General features: G+C 34.0%; 1 protein-coding gene, 1 long non-coding RNA gene and 4 pseudogenes across 4 annotated transcripts; 4 read left to right on the plus strand and 2 right to left on the minus strand.

Moving 5' to 3' along the window:
• Positions 1 to 2001: 2001 nt before the first annotated feature.
• On the plus strand, positions 2002 to 8830 carry LOC143632371 (pyrophosphate-energized vacuolar membrane proton pump-like; annotated as a pseudogene). Its single transcript, XR_013153504.1, has 7 exons — positions 2002 to 2412; positions 5027 to 5588; positions 6142 to 6521; positions 6599 to 6685; positions 6798 to 7537; positions 8228 to 8287; positions 8379 to 8830. The product of XR_013153504.1 is annotated as a pyrophosphate-energized vacuolar membrane proton pump-like (transcript).
• A 1176-nt stretch (positions 8831 to 10006) lies between these two features.
• LOC143632328 (putative serine/threonine-protein kinase PBL4) lies at positions 10007 to 11376 on the minus strand. Its single transcript, XM_077100878.1, has 4 exons — positions 10767 to 11376; positions 10563 to 10696; positions 10381 to 10450; positions 10007 to 10314 (listed from the first exon to the last, which is right to left on the minus strand). Exons 1-4 carry the CDS (start codon positions 10801 to 10803, stop codon positions 10007 to 10009), a joined length of 549 nt encoding a protein of 182 aa, XP_076956993.1. The 5' UTR covers positions 10804 to 11376.
• Positions 10969 to 13313, minus strand: LOC143632329 (receptor-like protein kinase FERONIA pseudogene; annotated as a pseudogene).
• Positions 13314 to 14508: 1195 nt separating this feature from the next.
• Positions 14509 to 15343, plus strand: LOC143632286 (uncharacterized). The gene is made up of 3 exons (XR_013153497.1): positions 14509 to 14544; positions 14629 to 14762; positions 15008 to 15343. It is a non-coding gene; the product is annotated as an uncharacterized LOC143632286 (long non-coding RNA).
• A 3150-nt stretch (positions 15344 to 18493) lies between these two features.
• Positions 18494 to 19861, plus strand: LOC143632330 (putative receptor-like protein kinase At5g38990 pseudogene; annotated as a pseudogene).
• Positions 19862 to 21705: 1844 nt separating this feature from the next.
• Positions 21706 to 26329, plus strand: LOC143632287 (putative anion transporter 6, chloroplastic; annotated as a pseudogene). Its single transcript, XR_013153498.1, has 15 exons — positions 21706 to 22089; positions 23062 to 23206; positions 23322 to 23422; positions 23520 to 23572; positions 23686 to 23760; positions 23863 to 23929; positions 24003 to 24078; positions 24293 to 24360; positions 24440 to 24552; positions 24646 to 24682; positions 24767 to 24862; positions 25219 to 25360; positions 25451 to 25503; positions 25925 to 26011; positions 26094 to 26329. The product of XR_013153498.1 is annotated as a putative anion transporter 6, chloroplastic (transcript).
• The last annotated feature ends 546 nt before the right edge of the window (positions 26330 to 26875 follow it).

Here is a 26875-nt window from a genome sequence, read left to right on the forward strand (position 1 = left end):
TAACTTATTCAATTATCTTTATTGTTTCATTTATTAAGTATCTTTATCTTGGTTGTTCAATCAGATGTAATATTATCTTCAATATACTTTTAATATAACATAAATGATCCAACTATAACAGAGATATGATAGCGAGAAACAAGCCGTGCCGTAACCGTTTTTAAATAATAAACCCGATCTTACTGAAAACAAAACTATTGTTTATCAGCATCGATGATTTACTGTGCACGACCCGCTGAACTATTTTCAGAAACGTAGTATTGAAATCAAGTCTTCCAGCCACTAACCTATGCCGTTCAAAAAAAATATAATAATTTTCTTAATATCATGTGAATTTTTATTCGGAAAAACTTTATAAAGGTTTTAAATTAATTAACGCTCTATTTTGTCGTTTTATAATATTTTACGTTACGGTAGGGCCACCCTTTTCTCCAGATCCAAAACCATTACCCACCAACCAAAATGCAACCATCATTCCACAAAACACATCTTCCACTGCATTATTACTCTGTACTTAGTAAGTCCCACTCTGTCAAAATTTATCATTAACTCCACACCCGATTGGGCCTCTATTTATCACTTCAACACCACACACCTTCATTCGCCTCCATAATAATAATAATAATAATAATAATAATAATAATACACTTTTATAAGCATATTACAGGGCTGGCTCAGAAAAGACGAAAAAAATTTAGGCCAAAGACGAACATTTTTTTGAACCTTAAGTAAAATAAACATTTTGTAGGGTTAAACAATTTAATTATAAATTGGCTTATTTGATTATGATTTAAGTTGTGTAAAAAACTTTGTATAAAAATAAGTTTAAAATTGTCTCAAATAAGATTAGAACCCACAACATTTTGATTAGATGTCATACCCCTATACCATTAAACCAAGCTAGTGGTTATGTAATTGTGTTGAACATTGATTATACACATGTTTTTGATAAAAATAAATATAATTTTATTTGGAAAAAAAAAGTTTCGGGCCTACCAGCTTGTCGGGCCTGTGGCCATCGACTACCCTACCATGCCTCAAAGACGACCATGGCATATTATAATGCTACAAATTTATCCACAAAACTTTACTCCACTTTTCTATTTAGAACGACGACTTTTATATATTTAAGTTAAAACGTATTTTACAAAATTTTTTATATTAACTTCTCATAAGACTTTACACGTCAATAACTTTTCATAGACATATGGTTAAAAAGGCGAATTATGGCTTCAATTTCTTTCGGGTTTGAACTCAACATGGGGTGAAGGTTTATGTGAATTAGGTCTATAGTGGTTAGTTGGACTGTCCTCCTAATCGAGATATATGCTCGATTCTCACTTGGGTCATTTTATGGACATCTGGGTTAATGGACGAATCATGGTTTCAATCTCGGGTTTGAACCTGACAGGAGACGAGAGTTTACGGATACCATCTAGTTCCCGCGCATCATGAGGCATGATCTCACAGCAATTAAGGAATCGACTTTGAACTAGTCCCGAAAAAGACAGATTTACATAAGACCATCAGCTATTAAAAATAAACTTTTTACAAAATTCATAATGGTAGAAGGGTGTACCATCCAACTTCTACAACGTAGATATCGCCCCGACTTCTCGTACTACGCCTCTCATGTTATCGCCCCACATCCATCCACGATCCGTATTATACCACGCTGTACAAAAACTTATGTATCCACATCCGTAATCATAGGTTAATATATTTTTTTCAAAAGAAAAATAAAAAAATATAACGTAACAAAGAATGAGCGTTTTTAACACCAATACAGATTTGGTACCGTCGTTACCAAATTAAGTTTTTAATACCGGTATTTTCCAAATTAAAGAAATACCGGCACCGTCCCAATTTTGCTATATAACATTGCGATCTACGTGACTATCAATTTTCTATCTTCCAGATCCAAAACCACTAACCACCAACCAAAACACAACCCTCACTCCACAAAAACACATCTCCAACAACCACACCTCTCTACACTTAGTAAATTCCACTCTGTAACAACTTATCATCTTCTATTTATCACCTCACACCTTCACTCTCCATCCATTCACCATAACCTCCGAGATCCATTCCTCTCACAATAATAATATTATCATTAATATTATTATTATTATTATTATTATTATCACTCAATCGAAACGACGTCGTCAGAGATGACGACTACAACAATCCTCCTCGGAACCGAACTGATAATCCCGATCTGTGCGGTGATCGGAATCGCGTTCTCATTGTTCCAGTGGTACCTTGTGTCGCAAGTCAAGCTTTCGCCGGAGAAGCCAGGTGCTGACGGGAAGAATGGATACACGGAGGCGTTGATTGAGGAAGAGGAAGGTGTTAATGATCATACGGTTGTGCAGAAGTGTGCTGAGATTCAAAACGCTATTTCCGAAGGTTTATTTCGTGAATTCGTGTTTAATTTTACGTGAATTTTGTTTATTAGTGTCTGGAGAAGTTAAATCTGATAGTTACGTGGTTTAATTTCATAAATCTGGTGGTTAGGTTGTTTAAGCTCTGTTTTACAGTGGATTGATGCGTAATTAGTGTTTAATTTTATAATTTAGTGTTTAATTCTACGTGAATTTTGTTTATTAGTTAGTATCTGGTAAGCTCAAATCTGATAATTCCGCTGTTTAATTTAATTAATCTGATGTTTAGGCTGTTTAACCTCTATTTTACAGTGGATTAACGGTTAATTAGTGTTTAATTGCGTAAATAATACATGAATTTTGTTTATTAGCACCTGGAAATCTCAAATATGATTAATTACGTTGTTTAATCTCATAAATCTGATGGTTTGGTTGTTTGAGCTTTGCTTTACAGTGGATTGATGCTTAACTAGTGTTTAGTTTCATAATTTAGTGTTTAATTTCGTGAATTAGTGTTTAATCTTACGTGAATTTTGTTTATTAGTGTCTGGTAAGCTCAAATCTGAGAGTTGGGTTGTTTAATTTCATAAATTAGTGTTTAATTTCATACATGAATTTTGTTTATTAGTATCTGCTAAGCTCAAATCTGATAGTTACATTGCTTAATTTGTGATTTACGGTTTAGTAATGTTTAATTGGTTTTTAATTTCATAAAGTTTAGATGAATTTTGTTTATAATATCTGGAAAGCTCATATCTGATAGTTATGTTGTTTAATTTCTGATTTACTGTGTAGTGATGTTCGATTAGTGTTTTTTAGTTTTACATTCATAATTTAGTGTTTAATTTTTTATTATTTTTTTTTTGAGAAAATATTGATCCTTTTATATATAACACAAACCGAACTACATCTGGATTTGTTTAATTTCATAAGTTATACATGAATTTTGTTTTATTATTTTCTGATTTACTGTTTATTGATGTTTTACCAGTGTTTTCAGTTTTAATTTCATAAATTAGTGTTTAATATCATGTATTATTCATGAATTTTGCTTATTAATATCTGGAAAACTCAAATCTGATAGTTACGCTGTTTAATCTCTGATTTACACTTTATTGATGTTTAATTAGTGTTTAATTTCTGATTTACAGTTTATTGATGTTTAATTAGTGTTTAATTTCTGTATCACACTTCATTGATGTTTAATTAGTGTTTAATTTCTGATTCACACTTTATTGATGTTTAATTAGTGTTTAATTTCTTATTTACACTTTATTGATGTTTAATTAGTGTTTAATTTTTGATTTACAGTTTATTGAAGTTTAATTAGTGTTTAATTTCATTAATTTTACATGAATTTTGTTTATTAATTTCTGGAAAACTCATATTTATGTTATTTAATTTCTGATTTACGGTTTATTGATGTTTAATTTGATGTTTTCAATATTAATTTTATAGATTTTAGATGAATTTTGTTTATTAATATGAATATTTGGAAAACTCAAACCTTATAATTAAGTTGTTTTGTTTTCTCGTTTTCTGATTTACAGTTTATTGATGTTTAATGTTTGGGATTGAGTTTGAAAAATGCTTATTGGCTTTTTGGTGTTTTCAAAAAGCCAATAAGTTAAAATGTGTTTGACAATCATAAAAAGTATTTTTAATTTTAGCTTTTTGAAAGAGTTAAAAAACAGTTTTTCAAAAGTCCTAAATCCTGGTTTTTTAAAATGACTTTTTGAAAAAGACAATAAGCATTTTTTAAAATCAATCCCAAACATACCCGGGCTTTTAATTTAATAATTGTAAAGTCAGGTTAAAGTTTGTATAAATTGAGATCTACCTTTCCATTTCTTAAAAAATATGCATGTTTTATATATTTTAATGTTGGTAGGGTCTGTTTTAATTTCCAGACTTTAATTCCCCTTAATATAAAATAAAAATAATTAGTTTCGATTTAATGTTGTTTAATCACAGTTGGTGGGATCTTGCTGGTTGTCGGTGACATATTTTTATAACATGCTAACTGGATCTTGGACAATATGGCAATATTTTATATGATGCAAATGCGATTGCATCTGATTCTGATGTTCATAGATCTAGTTGATTTGCTGGTGTAGCTAATGCCTTATCTGGAGTGTGGACCATTTTATCCTTGATTTGTTCTTACAGTAGAAAACAAAATATGCCCAAAATGTAGGTTAAGTTGTAAATAAAACAAGACAGTTCACAGTTGTCTGTCACTGTGCTGGGACCAGTAATATAAAGTTAAAAGTGTTAAACACTTAAACTCAGTCATACAAATAATTATCAATTTTTCTTATAATAATCAGTTTATTTTCAAGACAGAGAAATATGCTATATTATGTTGATGTGTTTTTGGAAATTCAAGCAAATTTATCATTTTCTTTAAATGTAGGTTAAATTGTAATTGTAAATTAAAACAAGAAACTTGTCTGTCAGTATGTGTAGGGACCAATAATTTTCCATTTTCTCTTGCTAATATGGTTGGTTCAGGATGAATATAATTTTTATTGTAATGATCAATTATACTGACAATAATCGTTTATATTCAAGACATTTGATGTGTTTTTAGGTGTAAATTCAAGCAATTAATCAAAAAATATCTTTTCAAATCGCAGGAGCAACATCTTTCCTGTTCACTGAATACCAATATGTCGGGGTCTTTATGGTCATTTCGCTATCCTAATCTTTGTATTCCTCGGGTCGGTTGAGGGATTCAGCACAAGCAGCAAAGTATGCACATACGACACCACCAAGATGTGCAAACCGGCTCTAATGACAGCTGTTTTCAGCCCCGTGTCATTCTTGCTCGGTGCCATCACATCGGTTGTATCTGGCTTTCTTGGAATGAAGATCGCCACATATGCAAATGCCAGAACTACCCTTGAGGCACGAAAGGGTGTCAGCAAGGCTTTTATTGTTGCATTCCGATCAGGGGCAGTTATGGGTTTTCTCCTTGCTGCAAATGGTCTTCTTGTGTTGTATATTACCATTAATTTGTTCAAGATTTATTATGGTGAAGATTGGGAAGGTCTTTTTGAGTCAATAACCGGTTACGGACTCGGTGGATCGTCAATGGCCCTTTTTGGTAGAGTTGGTGGTGGTATATACACAAAAGCTGCTGATCTTGTTGGCGAAGTTGAAAGAAACATCCCTGAAGATGATCCCAGAAATCCAGCGGTAAAGTTTCTTAATCGTGTTCGTTCGTTTAAAAAATGAACCTGTCGTGTTCGTTTATGTTTGTTCACTGAGTATAAACGGACGGTTCATGAACGTAAACGAATGAAACATAACTGAACTTAGATGAAAGAACATAATAAAGCGAACACCAATTAAAAGTAAATGTGAATATCAATATGTTGAGCCTAAAAAGTTGATAAAACTAAACGAAATTGTAATGGGTGATATTTTAGTTTTTACAAAATTAGAGTAAATGTTAATGGGCTTAACAGATTATATACACGAACGGACTTAACAAACGTCAACTGAAATACATAAATGAACGTAAACAAACAAATCTTCACGAATATAAATGAGCGATTCGGAATTTCGGACATTTGTTCATGTTCGTTCGTTCGTTCAAGTAAATGAACAGAAACTGTTGTTCATGCTCGTTCGTTTAAGTATCTTTTTTTGTGCTCGTTTGAGATTAAACTAGAGTGTTCTAGTAGGAAACAACGTTTACATTTGTGTTTTTTGGGTAGCTTATCAATTTAATGTCAAAATGACGCAGGTTATTGCTGATAATGTTGGTGACAATGTTGGGGATATTGCTGGTATGGGATCAGATCTTTTCGGGTCATATGCTGAGTCATCATGCGCAGCACTTGTTGTTGCTTCAATTTCCTCATTTGGAAACACTCATGATTTCACTTCGATGATGTACCCACTAATTATAAGCTCTGTTGGCATCCTTGTCTGCTTGATTACCACCTTGTTTGCCACTGACTTCTTTGAAGTCAAAACTGTTAAGCAAATCGAGCCGTCTTTGAAAAACCAACTCATTATTTCAACTGTTTTGATGACTATTGGTATAGCCATTGTTAGTTGGATTGCTCTTCCTTCTAGCTTCACCATCTTCAATTTTGGAGCCCAGAAAGTAGTTAAAAACTGGTATGTTCAACGTGTTTACCTTTTCAATATTGGGAAAATATTGTCCTGAAACCTTACACTTTTGTAATATGATGCAGGCAATTGTTCTTGTGTGTCGGTGTTGGTTTGTGGGCTGGTCTTATTATTGGATTTGTAACCGAGTACTTCACTAGCAATGCTTACAGGTACTAGTTTTTCTTCTTTAAAAAGACCGTCTTTTGGCGACAAAAATGTTTAAAAATAAAAAGTCAAATACTTTTATGTTGAGTTGTTGACTAACTTGACTGTTTCTCTTAGCCCTGTGCAAGATGTTGCTGACTCATGCCGAACCGGAGCTGCTACAAATGTCATATTTGGTCTTGCTTTGGGATACAAATCATGCATCATCCCGATTTTTGCAATCGCAATAAGTATTTTTGTAAGTTTTAGCTTTGCCGCCATGTATGGTGTTGCTGTGGCGGCTCTTGGGATGCTGAGCACCATAGCCACTGGTTTGGCCATTGATGCGTATGGTCCCATTAGTGACAATGCTGGTGGTATTGCTGAAATGGCTGGAATGAGCCACAGAATTCGTGAGAGGACCGATGCCCTTGATGCTGCTGGAAACACCACTGCAGCTATTGGCAAGGGTTTTGCCATTGGTTCAGCCGCACTCGTGTCCTTGGCTCTATTGTGCATTTGTGAGCCGGGCCGAAATTACAACCGTAGATGTACTTACCCCCAAAGTGTTTATCGGTTTGCTCGTGGGTGCCATGCTTCCATACTGGTTTTCAGCCATGACAATGAAAAGTGTGGGTAAAGCAGGACTTAAAATGGTTGAAGAGGTCCGCAGGCAATTCAACACCATCCCGGGCCTCATGGAAGGAACTGCTAAGCCTGATTATGCCACCTGTGTGAAAATATCAACCGATGCCTCGATTAAAGAGATGATCCCGCCTGGTGCTCTTGTCATGCTGACTCCCCTCATTGTTGGGATTTTCTTTGGTGTTGAAACACTTTCCGGTGTTCTTGCTGGATCTCTTGTTTCTGGCGTGCAGGTAATGTTGATAAAATTACTAACTTGTCTGACCTGTTAGAACCTGTTCTGGTTTAATGTATCGGGTTGGTGGGTTAAATTGTTTAACTTGAACATGATGCGTATAATTATTTGTGTTAAAAACAGTAACCCAAACACAGCCTGTTTAACCCATTTATCCAAACCGATTGGCGGATAATAATTAAGTTGTACACATGTGTTTGTTGGGTTGGTGGGTTGTTATGAAATGTTTAAATGGGTCATTAATGGGTTAGCGTGCTGACCTGTTTAGTTAAACATGTCAAATATCGTGACTCGTTTAATTAAACACGTAAAAGGAACATGACCCGTATAATTAAACAGGTTAAACTGAACACAGCTTGTTTTAAAAAAACCGAGTGCGACTTGTTTAATTAGCTGGCCAAACTGAACCTGACATGTTTAGTTAAACGGTCCAAACCATAGACGACCTGCTTAATTAAAGAGGCCATATCAAACACAACTCGTTTAATTAAATAGGTTAATCCGAACAGGACTCGATTATTAAACGGGTTAGATAGGACAAGCCAAACCTAACGCGGCCCGATTAATTAAACAGGCCAAACTGAAAATGAACTGTTTATTAAACGGGTTTGATAGGACAAGCCAAAGCTGAGTATTTTTGTGTCATGTCGGAAATTGCCAACTTTGTAACTACTATAACATGATGCAGATTGCTATCTCTGCATCAAACACCGGTGGTGCTTGGGACAACGCTAAGAAATACATCGAGGTACAATGAACATCTCTTCTTTCTTAATTATACACTCTTTTAACTCTCTTCACTTTTATTAATAATTACTTTATTTTTATTGTAATGTTAGACTGGTGTTTCTGAGCATGCAAGATCACTTGGACCAAAAGGGTCAGACGCACACAAAGCGGCTGTGATCGGAGACACAGTCGGGGATCCTTTAAAGGACACTTCCGGACCGTCACTAAACATCCTGATCAAGCTCATGGCTGTTGAATCTTTGGTGTTTGCACCCTTTTATGCCACCCATGGAGGCCTTTTGTTCAAGTTGTTCTAGATTCATCACAACGAAGAAGGTGATTTGTCCCTCAATTAGTCTATCATTTTCATCCGTTTAGTTTGCTTTATTTTTCGAGTTTTCTAGCATATGTTGCTCTCTGTCTTATTTTTGATGTTTTGTTCGGCAATTAGCATTTTTTCGACTGGGATTTGGATATCGTAAGACATGATAAGTAATCCTTCACATCAAGAGTTTGAACATGTCATTAGTAGCTTATATTCGAGTGAATCAAGCTTATATTTGTTTATTAGCTTAAATGTACGCCATTTTGATGCTTAGTTAACAATTTCAGAATGATACAAGGTATCATTTGATGCAAAACGGAAGATAAAACCTCTTTAAGACGAAAACATTATCTTTTTGATAGAATATAAGTACTTATTCTAGTAGATTTAAGAGAAGTCATAGCTATGATTAGTTACTTTAAATAGATATATTAATTTTTATTAATCCCAACTACTTTTTGGTTGCTACCGATCCCAACTAACGAATTGGCTGATGACGGTCTCATCTTTTAATATATTTGTTTGCAATGGCCCACGATTAACAGAATCTTTACGTCACTGGAAAACTCATTTTTTTGTGGAAAACTCAGCATTTTCTTTCCATACATCTTTTTAACCTTGGACCGGACATTTAGGAACCTTTATATGGTACAAGCCCCCAATTGTTGAGGTCAGCGGAGGTCCGGAACCCTATAACCATCGCCGGTATTGATTGGTGGCGATGTTCAGGTGGCATTCAGGTTGAGTTTTCCGGCAGAAAACGTGGCTTTTCTGGCCGAAACCATCTTTCTTGCCACCTTCAAGTAACGTCGTTAGGATTCTGTTACTTACGGACCACTGCGAACAAATACGTTAAAAAGTTGAGACCGTCAACAGTCAATTCGTTAGTTGGGATTGGCAACGACCAAAGAATGATGCTTGTGATCATGTGATTAATAAAAACCAGCTTACCTTTCCATGAAAATTAAGTAAAAATTAAGAAAGTTCTTAAATTGGTTTTAATTTCACAAATAACCAGTAATTCCTAATTCGAGAAAATATGAATTTTATGAAAAATTGGAAGTCGATAGTCAACAAATTTAACTCAAAAGTAATACATAGCAATAGTTGGGGAAAGTTAACGTACAAATGAAATTAACATGCTAAATATGAAAATCAAATAGAGTAATTATGCAATTACATTATAGAGTAATTACATAATTACTCTACTTGTATATATAATTACTCTACTTGATTCTCACGTTTAACACGTTAATTTCATTTGTACTTGATCCAAAGAATGACGAGATTATCAATTAACTTGAAAGATTGTTGAAAGGGGTGTCAGAGGAGGAACATTTATGTACATTGCGTTTTCCGATTACATTCGGATGTGTTTACACAACTAGTAAATCATAGACAAAACAACCACCTTTAGTGGCAACCTTTGTCACCATCTTTCATTCTGCTGTAAATTAGTTCTAGTTCCTTTAAAGCTTGTTCCATTGCGTAGTCGTGTCTAGTGCACTTCAGTATCAAAGAAAGCAGTTCATGTGCTCTCTCATTTAATATCATTCGTGGATCCACCAGATCCCTGGTCCTCGTATTTGACGCTAAAGCAACTTCGCCAGACCAATGCTCTCGTCCCAAATAATCCAAAACAAATGGTTTCCCTCTAAGTATCTCCATCAGTAACATCCCAAGACCGTTGACATCACACTGCCTTCTCTTAGATGTATGGCCTTAAATTTGATGCAGATTATATATTACAATCATTTAAAAAAAAAAACTAAGTGATAAATTTTTACCTGCTAATGGGTACCGTAATCTATACAACAACATTGCGACATCGAAATAAAAAAGCTTTGCGTTAAATTCCTGTAAAAGAGTAATTATATATGAGGTCTTATTATAATTATTAATAATAGAGAAATAACTAATAAGTAATAAGCATAATGAAATGTAATATCATGAACATCTTAAAGTTTACCTTATCAAGCCAAATCTCATCTGTGTCTAGTATCCAACCTTCAACGATCAGCTGATTACTTTGTAGAAAATGCAGGCCACGAGCAACCCCGACTGGTATTTTAACCCTCGTAATAAAGGGAATGGTTTCAATTCCTATAGCCAAGAAAGAATATACATTATTGTTTTCAAATTGAAAATTTTAATAAGTTAAAAGTAAATATACCTTCTTGCAAGTAATCTTTTAAGCTTCTTTTCTCCATGAACTCGTGTACAAGGTATAACGTTTCGCCTTCCAAACAATATCCTAAGAACCTATGAAGGTTGGGATGACAGAATTTTCCCAATTGATGTATATCCTCCTACATATGAAAATTCTTAGATTAAAATTTAATATAAAAGATAATTAATCATGAGATTAAATATAGTTAATTGTTTACCTTGGGTCTACGGTGGAATGACGACACCATAATGGCCGATCCAATGCCAGCCTCAGAGGAGGAATGTGACTTCTTATCGATCCACCCTTTGTATACCCAACCACGTCGGTCACTTATTGTTGCATTTTGGAAGTTTTGTGTAGCATATTTCAGTTCATCATATGAGAATATTTTGAAAGACTGGCCATGCATTTGCTTGTAATCATGAAGCATTTCATTGTTGAATTTGTCGCCACTGCCATCCTCTGCAAGCATTAAATGGTCTTATTATAAAGACAGATCGAAGCAAATCTATAACTGATGCAGCGTACTACTAGAGAACGAAGGCAAATCACGTTGACTCTATGAATACCCGTGATGATCCTTACCCAAACTCCCAAATTCGATTCAAAAGTCAGGAATTTGAAAAACAAAAGCTTTTTTATTCAATTCTAATCAATGATCAGTCACAAGCATTCATAACATATTAACAGAACATTCAAAATAGGTTTGGGTCAACACAAACAACCAAAGGCCCAACAATGGCCCAACACAAAACCCGAAAACTAGACGAAAAAAACAAAAGTAGTCCCTTTTGAAGCGCGACCTTGGGCCTCCAGAAACACCATGACCCACTCTTCTACACTTGGGCCCACATCAATAACATTACAAATTGATGAACATACATGCAAGTATGCAACCTAGTGTTAAAATTACAAGTTGATGTCCTAATAACATTAAAATTCAGGGCCGTCTTTGAGGCATGGCAGGGTAGTCGACGGCCACATGCCCAACACCCTGCTAGGCCCGAAATTTATTTTTTTCAAAAAAAATTATATGTATTTTTATAAAAACATGTGTATAATCAATGTTTCAACACAATTACATAACTACTAGCTTGGTCTAATGGTAAAGGGGTATGACATCTAACTAAAAAGTTGTGGGTTCTAGTCTTATTTGAGACAATTTTAAGCTTATTTTTATACAAAAGTTTTTTACACAACTTAAATCATAATCAAATAAGCTCATTTATAATTAAATTGTTTAAACCTAACAAAATGTTTCTTTTACTTAAAGCAAAAAAAAAGTTCGCCTTTGACCCAAATTTTTTTTCGTCTTTTCGGAGCCGGCCCTACATTAAATATGCAATGTTTTTAAGTCCCAACAATATGAAAGTAAAGCAGACTGACTGCTAATAGCCTCTTCAGTCTGTTACATATATATATTTTCTGCAATTATGTTTATTTTACTTCTAGCACACAAAATATTAATTCCAAAAGTTCAAACAATATAATTAGTAAGGACATTCTAGTATAATAAACACCAAAAAACAAGTTTGTACCGGTAATTTCTTTTTTTCTAGGAAACATATAACTTGGCATCTTCCAAGTGAATCCAAATAGCCCTGCTGGTTTTGCACACCTCTCAAACTTCTCTTGTAACGCAAGTGAAAGCTGGAGTGCGACGACTACCTCAGACATTGTCGGCCGTTCTTTTGGATCACTATGCAAATAACGGAATCCAATTTGGACAAACTCCTTCAAACTTTTAGAAGATAATGTACCTCGTATTTCATAATCAACAATTTGATCCAGTTTTCTTTCTTTAACACAATTCTGAGCCCACCGTGCCAAACTCAAATCTTCGTCACCATCTGGGAGGACAGCGTGTCTCCCAGATAGCAATTCAAATAGTACCACTCCATACGCAAAAACATCCGTCTTTCTAGTGAATTTACCAGTCATAAAAATCTCTGGATCCATATATCCGAAAGTCCCCTTAATGCCAGTGTGGACGTAAGTAGACGATTGATTTATTTGACATAGTTTGGCCAGTCCAAAATCCGATATCTTGGCTGCCCAACCCTCATCAAGAAGAATATTCGAGCTTTTCACATCACGGTGTATGATTCCACGCTGGGTGCCTACACCTGTGTGAAGATAGTCCAATCCTCGTGCGGCTCCTATGCCTATCCGGAGTCTTTGCATCCAAGACAAAGGTGTGCTACTATTATGCAAATGATGATAAAGTGTTCCATTGGGCATGTACTCATAAACAAGAATCATTTCTTTGTCATCATCACAACAACCAAGGAGAGACACCAAATGCACGTGCCTTAACTTAGAAAGCACCTCGATTTCGGCTCTGAACTCAGGTGCTCCTTGATCGGACATAGAATCTAAATGTTTAATGGCAACACTGGTGCTACAATCTTTTTCACCAGTGAGATGACCTTTGTAAACTTTCCCAAAACCACCATGACCGATCACCAATCCATCGTCGAAGTTTTTTGTTGCGGATTGAATATCAGCTAGAGGGTAGATATGACATGGTTGGTCTGAAGTTATAGCCATTGTTATATTGTCAACTATCTTGTTATGAACTTGTATTCTTGTTTTAATATGAAGTTGTTAAAATATTTGAAGGAAAGTAAACGCATTATACTGTAGGAAAGTCTTTGCTAATTAAATAAATACTTATCCATCTACTTTTATTGACTAATTCAAAATAAGAAAAGTAAGTACCGGATAAAGTAATGCTATGGCCAAAAATATATCAATGAAAGTTTTTAAAATTTTGTATTTTGTAATTAAGAAAAAGCTTGTATCACATCTTGTTGCATGTTTGTATACTGTCTTTGATATAAACACTATATATTCTAGAATTGTTTGTGTTAATGATTTGAAGTTATAATAATAATAAAATCTTATTTTAAAAAAGTAAAAAACAAATATTTAACGTTAGAGCCTCATCTTTTGGTTATATGCTGAGTCATCATGAGATGTATTGGTTTTATTAATCTCAACTATCATCTTTTGGTTGATGCTGGTCTTAACGAATAAATTGGTTGTTGGCGGTATCATCTTTTAACGTACTTGTTTGCAATAGTCCGCGACCAACAGAAGCCTAACGGCGTTAGTTACAGGTCTCATGATAAACGTTTTTGCCCGGAAAACTAACATTTTTTCCGGAAAACTTAACATTTTCGTCCCAAACATCTTTATAACCTTAGATTGGACCTTTATGAACATTTTTCTAGTAAAAACTCAAATTATTGAGGTCACTAAAACCCTAGAACCATCGTCGGAATCGGTTATTGATGCTCAAGCGGTGGTGATTCGTTGGTGGTGTGTCAGGTGGTGGTGGTGGTGGCGGTGTTCAGGTGGTGTTTTCCAGCAAAAAACTTGACAGTTATTATGTCACCTCAATAGCAGAACTCGCAAGGTCTAGCTCAAATCCGTAATTGCCAAGTTCAATATTTTAACTAATTGAGGCTCTAACGTTGAATATTTGTTCTTTAAACTATGATTAAGTTTAGGTTAAGTACTTCATTACATAGCTTAGCAAAGACTTTCCTACCGTATAATGCGTTTACTTTCCTTCAACTATTTTAAAAACTTCATATTAAAACAAGAATACAAGTTCATAACAAGAATTTTCATATGTAGGAGGATATACATCAATTGGGAAAATTCTTTCATCCCAACCTTCATAGGTTCTTAGGATATTGTTTGGAAGGCGAAACGTTATACCTTGTACACGAGTTCATGGAGAAAAGAAGCTTAAAAGATTACTTGCAGGAAGGTATTACTTTTAACTTATCATAATTTTCAATTTGAAAACAATATCATTTGAAAGAGAGTAATGTATATTCTTTCTTGGCTATAGGAATTGAAACCATTCCCTTTATGACAAGGGTTAAAATAGCCGTAGGAGTTGCTCGTGGCCTGCATTTTCTACAAAGTAATCAGCTGATCGTCGAAGGTTGGATACTAGACACAGATGAGATTTGGCTTGATAAGGTAAACTTTAAGATGTTCATGATATTACATTGCATTATGCTTATTAGTTATTTCTCAATTATTAATAATCATAATAAGACCTCATATATAATTACTCTTTTACGGGAATTTAACGCAAAGCTTTTTTATTTCGACGTGGCAATGTTGTTGCATAGATTACGGTACCCATTAGCAGGTAAAAATTTATCACTTAGTTTTTTTTTTTTTTTAAATGATTGTAATATATAATCCGCATCAAATTTAAGGCCATACATCTAAGAGAAGGCAGTGTGATGTCAATGGTCTTGGGATGTTACTGATGGAAATACTTAGAGGGAAACCATTTGTTTTGGATTATTTGAGACGAGAGCATTGGTCTGGCGAAGTTGCTTTAGCGTCAAATACAAGGATCGAGGATCTAGTGGATTCACGAATGATAATAAACGATTCTGATAATGAAAGAGCACACGAACTGCTTTCTTTAATACTGAAGTGCACTAGACACGACTACGCAATGGAACAAGCTAAAAAGGAACTAGAACAAATTTATAGCAGAATGAAAGATGGTAGCAAAGCTTGCCCCTAAAGGTTGTTTTGTCTATGGTTTACTAATGGTGTAAACACATCGATCCGAATGTAATCAGAAAACACAATGCACATAGTATATGATGTGCCATTGTCACAACTTTTTTGTTGGTAATCTTTCGGTAGTTATGATTTAGCGTTGGTCCGTTGTCACAACTTTTTTGTTGGACCTTGATGGGCATTGTCGTATGTTAGTGGATTCTTTACGTTGCACACAATCGCATTTAGTTATAACAAGTCATCTGAGTGTTAAAGACACGTGTATGACAACTACACTAATATTGGGCCTTAATAGGCTTGGCCATGTGTTAATGAGTTCGTTTAGGCTACACAAAGTTATATTAGAAGCTATTTTTAGATTTATGTAAATTTTCGTATGTATGAAATTTATTAAAAAAATTATATTCTAAGAAATAAATACTAATGTAAAATTAGATTCTAGCAAGTAACTAATGTAAAATTACGACAATTACACAAACAAAAGTACATAATTTCTCTCATTCTAGACACAACTCGTTTAATTAAATAGCTTAACCCAAACACTTGGGCCAATTTTTTTGCCTGATTAGCAGATACGATACCATCAAATCCAAAACTAAATCAAAAGCCGAAATCCGAAAACCAAAACTTAGAAAAACCGAAACCGAATGGTTTTAAAAAACTAAAAAACCGCAAATTTGATTGTTGGCTCGGCTTTAGCCCAAAACCGCACCTATACAAATTGCTTAAACATGAAAACAAAAATAAGCAATATTTGGGAGCTAGAAATTAAAAGCCGACAGTCGTGTGTTTGGCACTTGACATATGATGATATAGGAATAATGCTTCACTTTAACAAGTCTAAAAGAATCTCTCTATTTTTCAACGTTATCATTATTTTATGTACAACTTTTTAAGTTTAAACAAAGAATATTACTAAAACAATCAATAATTAATGGTTCATGACTTCATTCCCTTCTTTTTTTCGGTCCAAATAGAGAGAAAGAAAATAGACATATTTACTTTTTAGTTGTTTACTCTATTCTTGTAGCATACAAACAAACATTTGGGTCGTGTACAATAACTCAACGACGTCGAAGAACGATAATTTTGTTTCAGTAGGTCCGGTTTTGCCATTCAAAAGGGGATAGCGACGCAACTTGTTGCCTGTTTACCTGTCTCTCTATTGTGTAATTTGATCATTTTATTATAATATTCTAATATAGTTTATCCCAAGTTTGAATTCGAATAAAAAAAACATGCACACGTTATGTGCGTATGATATTCAAAGATAAGTTAGCACTGATGTTAACTATCTGTTTGCATTCGTTCTATATTCGTATTCCATTCCAAAGTACACTTTTAGTTTTATGGTCTTTATATCCCATAGAAATTTCATTGACATTTCTAAAAGTTATAGCCACATTTCTCTCTACAATACACGAATTTTACTCAAGGTTTTTGGCGTTCATGATAAAGGTATGTAAAGATTTTATTTTGCTTCTTATTTTTAGACATAACGTGTGAACTAAATATTGAAAAACTTTTTTTGGTAAAAAAAAATATTAGCTCATTTGCAGAACCCATTCCACGTTTGCTCGTAGGAGCGTAAGCCCTCACGAAATCTGCCTGACACGGTACTGGCACTAACCGACTCATGTTTGTAGGCGTGTAGAACGTTTAGTGAACTGTTTGTTTATGTTCGTTTATTTAATAAACGAATGAACATGAACACACGTTTTGTTAATTCATTTATGTTTGTTCATTTATCTTTGTATATTTATGTTTGTTTACGTACATTTTTTTATAAAACTTTGGATGAATCATATGCTTAATGTTTTATATTTATTACTTCGTGTTCATTTAAGTTTGCTCATTTATGTTCAATTAAGTTTGTTTGTGTTCGTTTACGCTTGTTCATATATAAAAATAGGTATATATTTCTAATCGTCTTCTCAAGATCAATATATAATAAGTGAAATACTTATTTTGAGTTGAGTTTTGGAACCTTGTGTGGTTTTTATCTCATTTGATTTTTTACTAGCATTTGTTTTATGAGTTTTCAATTTCGCCATGGATTTTTAGGTGAATATTGGCTATTGTAATCTGGGGCGAACACACCTTCAGCTTTAGGTCTTATATATTAGGTAAATTTTGAAATATAAAAGCCTAATAAATTCCTATTCAGTTCAAACCCAACCCGAGACTAACCCGCTGTAAATTAATCCGGTCTTTGGTATTGATTTTTTTTAAGAATATTGGATTTAGTATGGTTCATATTATTTTCACGAAGGCGGTGGTGCTTCGTTATTTGTGGGTGGTGAATGATTAATCTTGAATTATTACTAAAGTTAAAGGTTTATTTTATTAAGTTATAATTTAGTTATTTGAATTGTAATAGGTTTAGGAAAGCTATGTCTTGAAGAGCAAGTTTAGTAGGTCTATAAATAGGGTCTAGATTATTAGTTTATTCGTGTGAGTTAAGAGAGAGTCAAGGAGTCTCATCTCCATGTACATTTGATAAGTTCGTGAAGTTCGTTTGTTAAGTTCGTTTGATTATATGAAAAGAGTCGAGGGTTGTCACCTCAATATCGTGTGTTCGTTTGTTTGATAAGTTCGTTTGATTTGATTGTTTGATCCGTCTGGGCCAACAGGTGGCCCCACCCACCCCACCGTTTCCTCGTTAAAGACCTTGTTACGTGTTAACCAGGCCTCCATAACGGCGAACCCTTAACTTGCAGCCAGCGTTAAGGGCCGGTCACGTTGCCTTTGACGCCAGTAAAACAACCGACTCAGTGGTTTCATATTTTGTCAGAAGTCGGAACATATAGAAACAAAGTAAATCACTCCTTTTTTCATATATATTTGTTTTTAGTTTTTCACTTGATATTAATCACACATACACATATATGTGAGTGTGATATTTTAAGATAAATAAATATGGGTCAACATGAAAATTTAAGTTAAAAACTTAAAATGTATATGTGAAATTTTAAATTTTCAGAAAATTAAGTAGAACGGTGATATTCTTAAATGGCTTAGATAAAACTGATGAATTTGATATGTTAATGATTTTATAGCGCGCGCACACACACATATATATGTGTGTGTATTACGTTGTATTACATATCTCAAAATGTCTAATCCTTAATATTTGTCAGGTGTTAGATGCTTGAATATTGATTACGATGGCTTTACCGTCAGAGAAACTATGTCCTCGTTACTCACTTACTGACGTGCGTTTAGCAACCCAAAACTTTCAGGAAGAAATGATTGTTGGGCATGGAGGTTTCGGGAAGGTCTACAAAGGTCACATCAAGAGTGAAAATGGTAGCAACATCGTTGTGGCCATTAAACGTTTGGACTCAACGTCCAATCAAGGAGCACTCGAGTTTAATACTGAGCTTGACATGCTTTCTCAGCTGAGACATTCGCATCTTGTCTCTCTTCTTGGGTGTTGTGTTGATGAAAATGAGATGATTATCATCTACGAGTACCTGCCTCGGGGAACTCTTGATCACCATTTGCACAAAATTGATACTCCTTTGTCTTGGAAGCGGAGACTAATGATAAGCATAGGGATCGCACGAGGATTAGATTACCTGCACACTGGTGCGGGCACTAATCATGCAGTTGTACACCGTGATATCAAAAGCTCTAATATTCTGCTAGATAATGATTGGGAGGCTAAGATATCAGATTTTGGGCTGGCAAAAGTATGCCCAACTAATCAATCAACTACTCACGTTAGCACTAGTGTTAAAGGTATTATTGAATATATTATTAGAGTATGAGTATTATATTGTTACCATGAGTAGGATATAGCTTTTAATTATGTTTACTTGTATTTATATCCATTGTACTCTTATATACAGTTGATTAATACGTAACACCTCATGGGTTTTTTTATTATTCTACAAAAGGTACATATGGATATCTGGAGCCAAACTTTCAAAGGACGGGAAAATTGAACAGTAGTACGAATGTTTTTGCCTTCGGAGTGATATTATTTGAATTGTTGTCTGGGAAACGTGCTGTCTTTAGTCATGGCGATGAGGATTTGAGTTTGGCAAAGTGGGCTCAAAAATACGTCGAGAGAAAAAACTTTGATCAACTTGTTGCTCCTAAAATAAGGGGACAACTTTGTCCCAATAGTTTGAAGGCGTTCGCCCAAATTGCGCACTATTGTTTGCATGATGATCCTAAGAAACGCCCTCCGATGCATAAGGTATTGGCGGAACTTCACCAGTCACTAGCTTTACAAGAGAAGTTCGACAATCCTGCAAAACGAGCAAGGCTATTTGGATTCATTTGGAAGATACAATGTTTTGGTCTTCCAACAAAGGGAAATTTTTGTACACTCTCTTTTTATTCGCACCTGCATTTATAATATGTATATCCTTGTTACCTATATTTTTCGACAAGTAATCCGTCTTATGATCAGATGTTTAGTCATCAGTGTTTATATTTGATTGCTTTTATTTGTCTAATACCGTGCAGTGCCGACGGAGGACGATGGTTATGAGAATGAAATGCTTCTTGATAACAGAAGATAATAGGATGATGGCTAGAGGATGTTGGTTAAGATGCATATAATATGTTCCTTTGTTGTGTTTTTAGTATATTCTTATACAATGTTTTTTTTATTATAATGTACAAAAACATAAGAAGGTTATAAGGGTATTGAGGTTTTTAGTTAATTATGATAACTAGTGGGAATCACCTATGCGTTGTGGCGGATCAGTTGTAAATAAAACTTATATGGTAACGTAGATATAAATGAGTATGCCACTCGCGCTTTTGCACATTGAATCGTAAAAATAAGCACGTAAGTTAAAGTTGTGTAAAACCTGAAAGTTATATACATAGCTATAAAAACTTATCTTATTAAGAAATGAGATTTATCAAATTATCGAGTAACTTCTACTTATTAGAGCTTAATTAACTCCAAGCATAATACCAACCAAATTATAAACCTAACTTTAAGCAAATCCAACTATTATTTAACTTAAGTGTTATCCAAAGTCTTAATGTTAGAACAACCCGGCCTGACATGAATAAGTTATAAATCGAGTACACAGATAACAAAACATCGAAATATAGTGACCCGTTGACATAAATCCGGTTGCAACTATTGGTAAATCAAGAACAATCATACACAATATGATGATATTAGAATTGAAGAACAAGAGACTCAAAAACTTTACTGGTTGATGAATCGATATGAATCGATCATATTTTTACAACAAGACGGTGATGGGTTTATATACCCAACCATAATAACTGTAATTCAGTTTCTAACTTTCAAATATATATACTAGACCCTTTTACTTTAAACAAATACATAAAACATACTAAACATATTTTTTACTAATGACACATGGGCCCCTATATTTAATTTAACTTCCAACACTCCCCCTTAAACTAAACATAGTTTAGAAGTTCTTCAATCTTTCTTGACTTCCTTTCACAATAGCAATGGTTCATATTTAGAGGCGAGATGAGCCTCTTCTTCCTTGTCTTCCTCTTTATCCTTCCATTTAGAGCAATTCCTTGCAAAGTGTTCATATTCAACACAATCGAAACCTTTAAACTTCCTCTTGTCTCTGATGTTGATGGAATTCCATCTTTATTGCCTTCTTTGTCCACCATGGTTTGGTGCCTTACTTTCTTGGATTTTTTCTTCCCTATTTTACGGTTCTTGCTTTAATATTTTCCAACAGGACTTTCTTGTCTCACATGACTTCGCCACACATGATTAGCTTTCTTACCACATTGGACTTGTTTGTCACACATGACTTGATTTGCTTTCTTGGTTTATTTGTTTCAAGAATATCGTAAACAAATAATGTTTTTACCGTAATATTTTTTATAATATTATTATACCTTTATCATTACTTTTTCACTCACGTTCACTCACAACTACTAATAACCATACTATATAATTTACAAAACCCCCTCACAAAAAATATAGGCAATAGGCATAGAATGTTCCAAGCATCTCAATTTATTCATCATTTCTAAATCTAAAATTACATTAAAAATCAATATCTTTTAAATCTAATAATATTTTATACATTTATGACATTTTCTTTTACCATCACTCATAACAACAATAAAATAAATATTATAAAAATTATGAAATTGACTGTTTCTTCAAATTTAACCATAAACAAAAATATAGTTTTTCTCTTATCCACCAACCGATTCCATCCAACACGACCCGTTAGTAACCGAAAAGTAAACCATTCTCTAAAATACAAATAAATCCGGGCCGCAAACTAACTCCACCGTGGCGCCATTTGGTCCTCTTCATAATAATAATAATAATAATAATAGCGTTCATCATTTGCTCGTATTCTTCCTCACAAACTCAAATAATAATATTATTATTATTACTTCAAATTTCGCCACAAAAATGGCGAAATTAGTAACCTTTACAACAGACACAAGCCCATCATGTCTTACACACCACAAACCCAACACTCGGCTCTTAAAACCATCAATATCATCACCATTTTTACCAAATCCAGCCGTTAATTCAGCAATTAAAAGATCAAAGATTCATTGTAGCATCAAGGAGAAGGAGAATGTTGCAGAAAGCAAGAGAATTGGTTCAATTGTATCTGGGTTAAGAGTGGATGATAGTGATGATGATGAGAAATTAGGGTTTGTGAAATTGGGATTTGGGAATATTAATTGGACGCCGTGGAAGAATTTGCCGCAAAGATATAAGCTTATTGGGACTACTTCACTTGCTTTTGTTATTTGTAACATGGATAAGGTATTATAATTAATATTATTATTATTATGAAGTTTGTTTTTTTTATTTTTATTATGTTGTTTTGAGTTTAGTTTTTTAGTGATTAGTGGAAGTTTTGATGGCATAAGAAGAAATTGTGATTAGGGATTGAAAAATTAGATTCATAGTACTGAATGACCAGTTTATAGTTAAGGTTTTTGATTAAGGTGTTCTCAGGGTTTCGGGTTTTTCGGGTCGGGCTGTTATGTTTTCCGGTTTAGATGTAAAAATAAGTTTTTTTTTTGTGTGTGTGTGTTCTTTTGAGTTTAGTATTTGAGTGATTAGTAGAAGTGTTGAAACTTTTGTAGGTAAACTTGAGTAAATTAGTATATTATATAGTAGAGGTGGTCAAATAAACAGGTTAACCGAACCAAACCGGTTCGTAGTTTTCTCCACCAAAACCGGTTCCAAAACCAACCGGTCAAAACCCGAACCGAAACCTGGTCAAGAAACCAGTTTCACCCCGAACCGAAACTGATTATAAACCGGTTTTGAATTTTAAACAAGTTTGTGCACCTCTATATTACAGTAACTAAATTTATATGAGTTAAATTAAAAATTGAAACTTGTGTAGTTAAACTTGAGTAAATTAATATATTGCAGTTAATAAATTTATAGTTTTCTGGATTTCAGTATCAGTTAATTTAAAGTTTATGTTTTTAGCAAGCCCTTTTGATAATCTTGATTGATTGCTGATTTTTTAAGTTCTTATAAATTAAGGCCGGAACTAACACACTTTTAGACGTACTTAACATGTCACACGGCCTGTGTGGACCATGTGTTGTACGGGGCAACTCATACGACGCATATGATATGTTTGATTGACTATGTCATTCGGTCCGTAGATGTGACATACTCCGGTGTGCAAACTTGAGTTGGCATCATACGGCCGGCCCTAGCACTTTTGGAGGTGGTGTTTGTATAGCATCAAATGATATACTGAAATTTTTGTAGGTAAACTTGAGTATTGCAATCATTCCAATGTCACATCAATTTGGATGGAGCTCATCGGTAGCAGGATTAGTCCAATCTTCATTCTTTTGGGGGTACGCGTTGAGTCAGTTGCCAGGTGGCTGGCTTTCAAAAATATTTGGTGGGAGGTTAGTATGTTGAAAGAAATATTTGTTTTTCATGCACCTTTGATGTGAAAAGATGCGTATTTGAAGAATTCTTTATGTTGATCAATTGTGCAATATATTATTATTGTTTATGCGGAGAAATTCTTCAGTTTGGTGTTCTGGTATGGTCGCTTGCCACAGCACTCGTTCCTCTTGTTGCTGGTTTTATGCCGGGACTTGTTTTTTCAAGAGTTCTTGTATGTTTTTCATTTCTTTAATCCTCTTAAATCTATTTTCTTTTTTAGTTTTGTGATTTTTTATTTCAAATTAATATTCTTTTTATCCCACACTCAGGTTGGAATTGGGGAAGGAGTATCGCCTTCAGCTGCAACCGATCTGATTGCAAGGTATTTGTTTAAAAATGTCCTTTTACTAGGCCTAGTAAACCTATATATACATAAGTTATGACTAAAAAATAGACGATTAGGGGTCCTATTTCTTGATTGAACCATTTATGCAGGCTAATACCTTTAGAAGAACGTTCACGGGCAGTATCGTTTGTGTTTGGTGGTCTAAGTGTTGGAAGTGTGTTAGGGTATGTTACATTATTATCTATAACAAGCTTATGTATTTTGTGCAGCTTTATGTTTAAAACTTTTTGTTTTTTAATTCATGACTTATGTTTATAAACGTATAGGCTTCTTTTGGCTCCACCCCTGATTGAATCTTTTGGCTGGGAATCTGTATTCTACATGTTTGGAATTGTGTGGTAAGATATTGTTGATTAAGTTATTTAGTCTTTCATAATAATGTGTTTCGAAATTGACTAATGTATAGTTTTGCATTTGAAGGTTTTTAGGATTTCAGTTTGTTTCAAAAGACCAACCTTTGACCAATTCTGCATCATCGTCAAGTAAGAGCATCCGTTTGCTAATTTATCATTAATCACGAATTGCAATGTCTCATTATTGAACAGATTTAAGTTATAGTTACATAAATGTTCATAATCTCATTAATTAATAGATGGTGTTGATTTGGGTTCGAAAAATTCTTTGATTTTGTTAAAAGGGTATTTTTGTAATTTTGTCAACTCAAATATTTTGTTTCTGTTCTCGCTTGAATTACAGGTTCTTGGTCAAATCCTGAGCCAAAATCATGGGAAACTTCTATGGAGGAACTTGGTGGCTCCTTAAACGTATAAAACATTATTTCGTCGTTTTAAGGCTTCAACTTGGAAAATATGAGTATTGTATTGATGTATTTTTCACGTATAGGTACCATGGAAATCTTTTTTTCAAAGTAAAGCCGTATGGGCGATGATATATGCTCATTTTTGTGGAAGTTGGGGTCATTATTGTTGTTTATCTTGGCTTCCGACTTATTTCAGGTAAGAATAATTGTAACTAATAAAACGTTTCAATGAGTATTTACTTTTTGGTATATAACTAATATAAAGCTTCCAACTTTTTTTAATACGCAGTGAGGAACTTAACCTGAATTTAACAGAAGCCGCATGGGTATTTTCTAAATCATATTTTCTTTTTTTAGTTTTTGGGGGCATTTTGGTCTTTTTAATGGTTATGTATATTTCTTTGATGCAGGTTTCTGTTCTTCCTCCACTAGCCTCAGTTGTCGTTACCAGCTTCGCGTCACAGTTGGCTGACAACTTAATCTCTAATGGGGTTGAAACAACCGTGGTATTTTTTATTTACTTTTTAAACGGAAAATACTTGCAATGTAGAGTTGGCAGTTTTGGCCAATTTAATTTGGTCAATTTGAATTTAAAAAACAATAAAAATATCTTTTAACGTGTCAAATGGATAAAATCAAGACAGATGGATCATTTTCCAAAATACTTTTGACACACTAATTATCAATTTTATAATAATACACACAAGTGTTTCGGACAACCTGACCCAACATTACTCAATTCCACACAAAAAAATCTTGTTTTGACTCGTTACCCAACCCGCCTGACGCACGGATCCACATAATATTTGAAAAAATGGAATCAGATATTAAATAATTTGACTTTTTTACACGTGCCGTGCAGGTGCGCAAGATATGTCAAACGATTGCGTTTTTGTCTCCTGCAACTTGTATGATTTTATCATCTATTGACTTGGGGTTGCCCCCATGGGAAGTAGTCACTATCCATACAGGCGGTATAGCTTTATCAAGTTTTGCATTATCAGGTGCTGAAATAATTATAATTTTAGTATTTTGTTGCGGTTTTTATGTCTAGAGACTTGATGTCCATTTATTGTTTGGTTGGTTGGTTGCAGGGCTTTATTGTACTCATCAAGATATTTCACCCGAATATGCAAGCATACTTTTGGTATGTTAGTTATTTTCATACTTCTGTGGATAATGAGAGTTTATATTAAAGATATATCAAATGCTTACAACCCCTAAATTATTTTAATAAATGAATATATATTTTTTTACGTAATCATATTTTAGCGCTTATTGTTTATATAAGAAAACGACTAGAAGTTGATGGCAGGTTAACCACGAACCTGCCGGTTTGACACAAAAACGACCCGTTTTGCTAAACAGGTTCGCAGGTTCGACATGAAACTGACCCGAACTGTTTATACTAAACCCAAACCCACGAAATTCGTGTTAGGTTCGTGTCGTGTCAAAAATTCACACCCCTCCTTATAGTGACCAAGTTCATTAAGTTAAAATTAAACACTAAAAATCGTTAAATGACATATTTGAGTATTTGACCCGCAAACTCTGACTTGTGTATTCAGGGCATTACCAATACTGTAGGGGCAGTTCCGGGAATTGTAGGTGTTGCTCTAACCGGATATCTTCTCGATTCAACACATTCATGGAGTGTAAGTTTTATCAAACTTGCCTAATTTCCACTTCTTTAACTAATAATAATTGTTCTAACATTTTATTGTTATCACCATGTAGATGTCACTCTTTGCACCATCAATTTTCTTCTACCTCACGGGTACGATCGTATGGTTAGCATTCGCGAGCAGTAAGCCTCAAAGTTTCAAGAAGGTAGATTAAAGGATGATGCTTTATTATTAACAGCCACTAACTTGGATTTTGATGGATTCCTTCAACAATTTTGCATAGAAGGTGATCAACTTTCACTAACCAAAATATTGTATTTATGCTTTATTATTAACAGCCACATTTTAGAATCCTAGAATATGTATGTTGCCTGTATATTTGTTTTGCTCTAAGAGATATATTTATAATTGATAAATGTTCATAATTTGTATATATGATATATATTTGTTTTGGCATATGAGTGCACAAGAAAGGAGTTTTTGGTTTTGTTATTGGAATTTAAAAAAAAACATGGTTTACAAAAAGAGTTTTTGGTTTGACGCTCATATGCACCAATGACGATCAAGAACTATTCATGAACGTTTATAAATTATATAGTATATATAGTCTGTTAAATATCATCATAAAAACTACATTGTGCGATAATTACATAATATGTTTCATTAAAGTTATATATGAGGTTTTATTTTTTAGTACACTCTGGTTGAGTTTCATCTCGTTAACATATTTGACCCGTTTCTCTGGAAAATTTAACCCAAATTAATTTACAAGTTTCATCTCGTTAACATATATGAAGTAACTTATGCGACAGGTTGTTCCTGTGGTTTGTTCAAATTACAACTTTCGTTTTTAGGTATCAGAATTTACAGAATGTCAGGCTTTTCGTTCCTAGC

Source organism: Bidens hawaiensis, unplaced genomic scaffold (genome assembly GCF_021521415.1).
Source record: "Bidens hawaiensis isolate Kalapana, Puna unplaced genomic scaffold, B.hawaiensis_p1.1 tig00006387_1, whole genome shotgun sequence".
NCBI classification, from domain to species: Eukaryota; Viridiplantae; Streptophyta; class Magnoliopsida; order Asterales; family Asteraceae; genus Bidens; species Bidens hawaiensis.

Bases quoted from the DNA above. Each gene is read 5' to 3' on its own strand.
- LOC143632328 (XM_077100878.1), bottom strand. From the start codon at position 10,803: ATGGAGAAAAGAAGCTTAAAAGATTACTTGCAAGAAG. The intron at 10,697-10,766 runs GTATATTTACTT...TCTTGGCTATAG, and splicing joins AAAAGATTACTTGCAAGAAG to GAATTGAAACCATTCCCTTT. The intron at 10,451-10,562 runs GTAAACTTTAAG...ACTCTTTTACAG, and splicing joins ATGAGATTTGGCTTGATAAG to GAATTTAACGCAAAGCTTTT.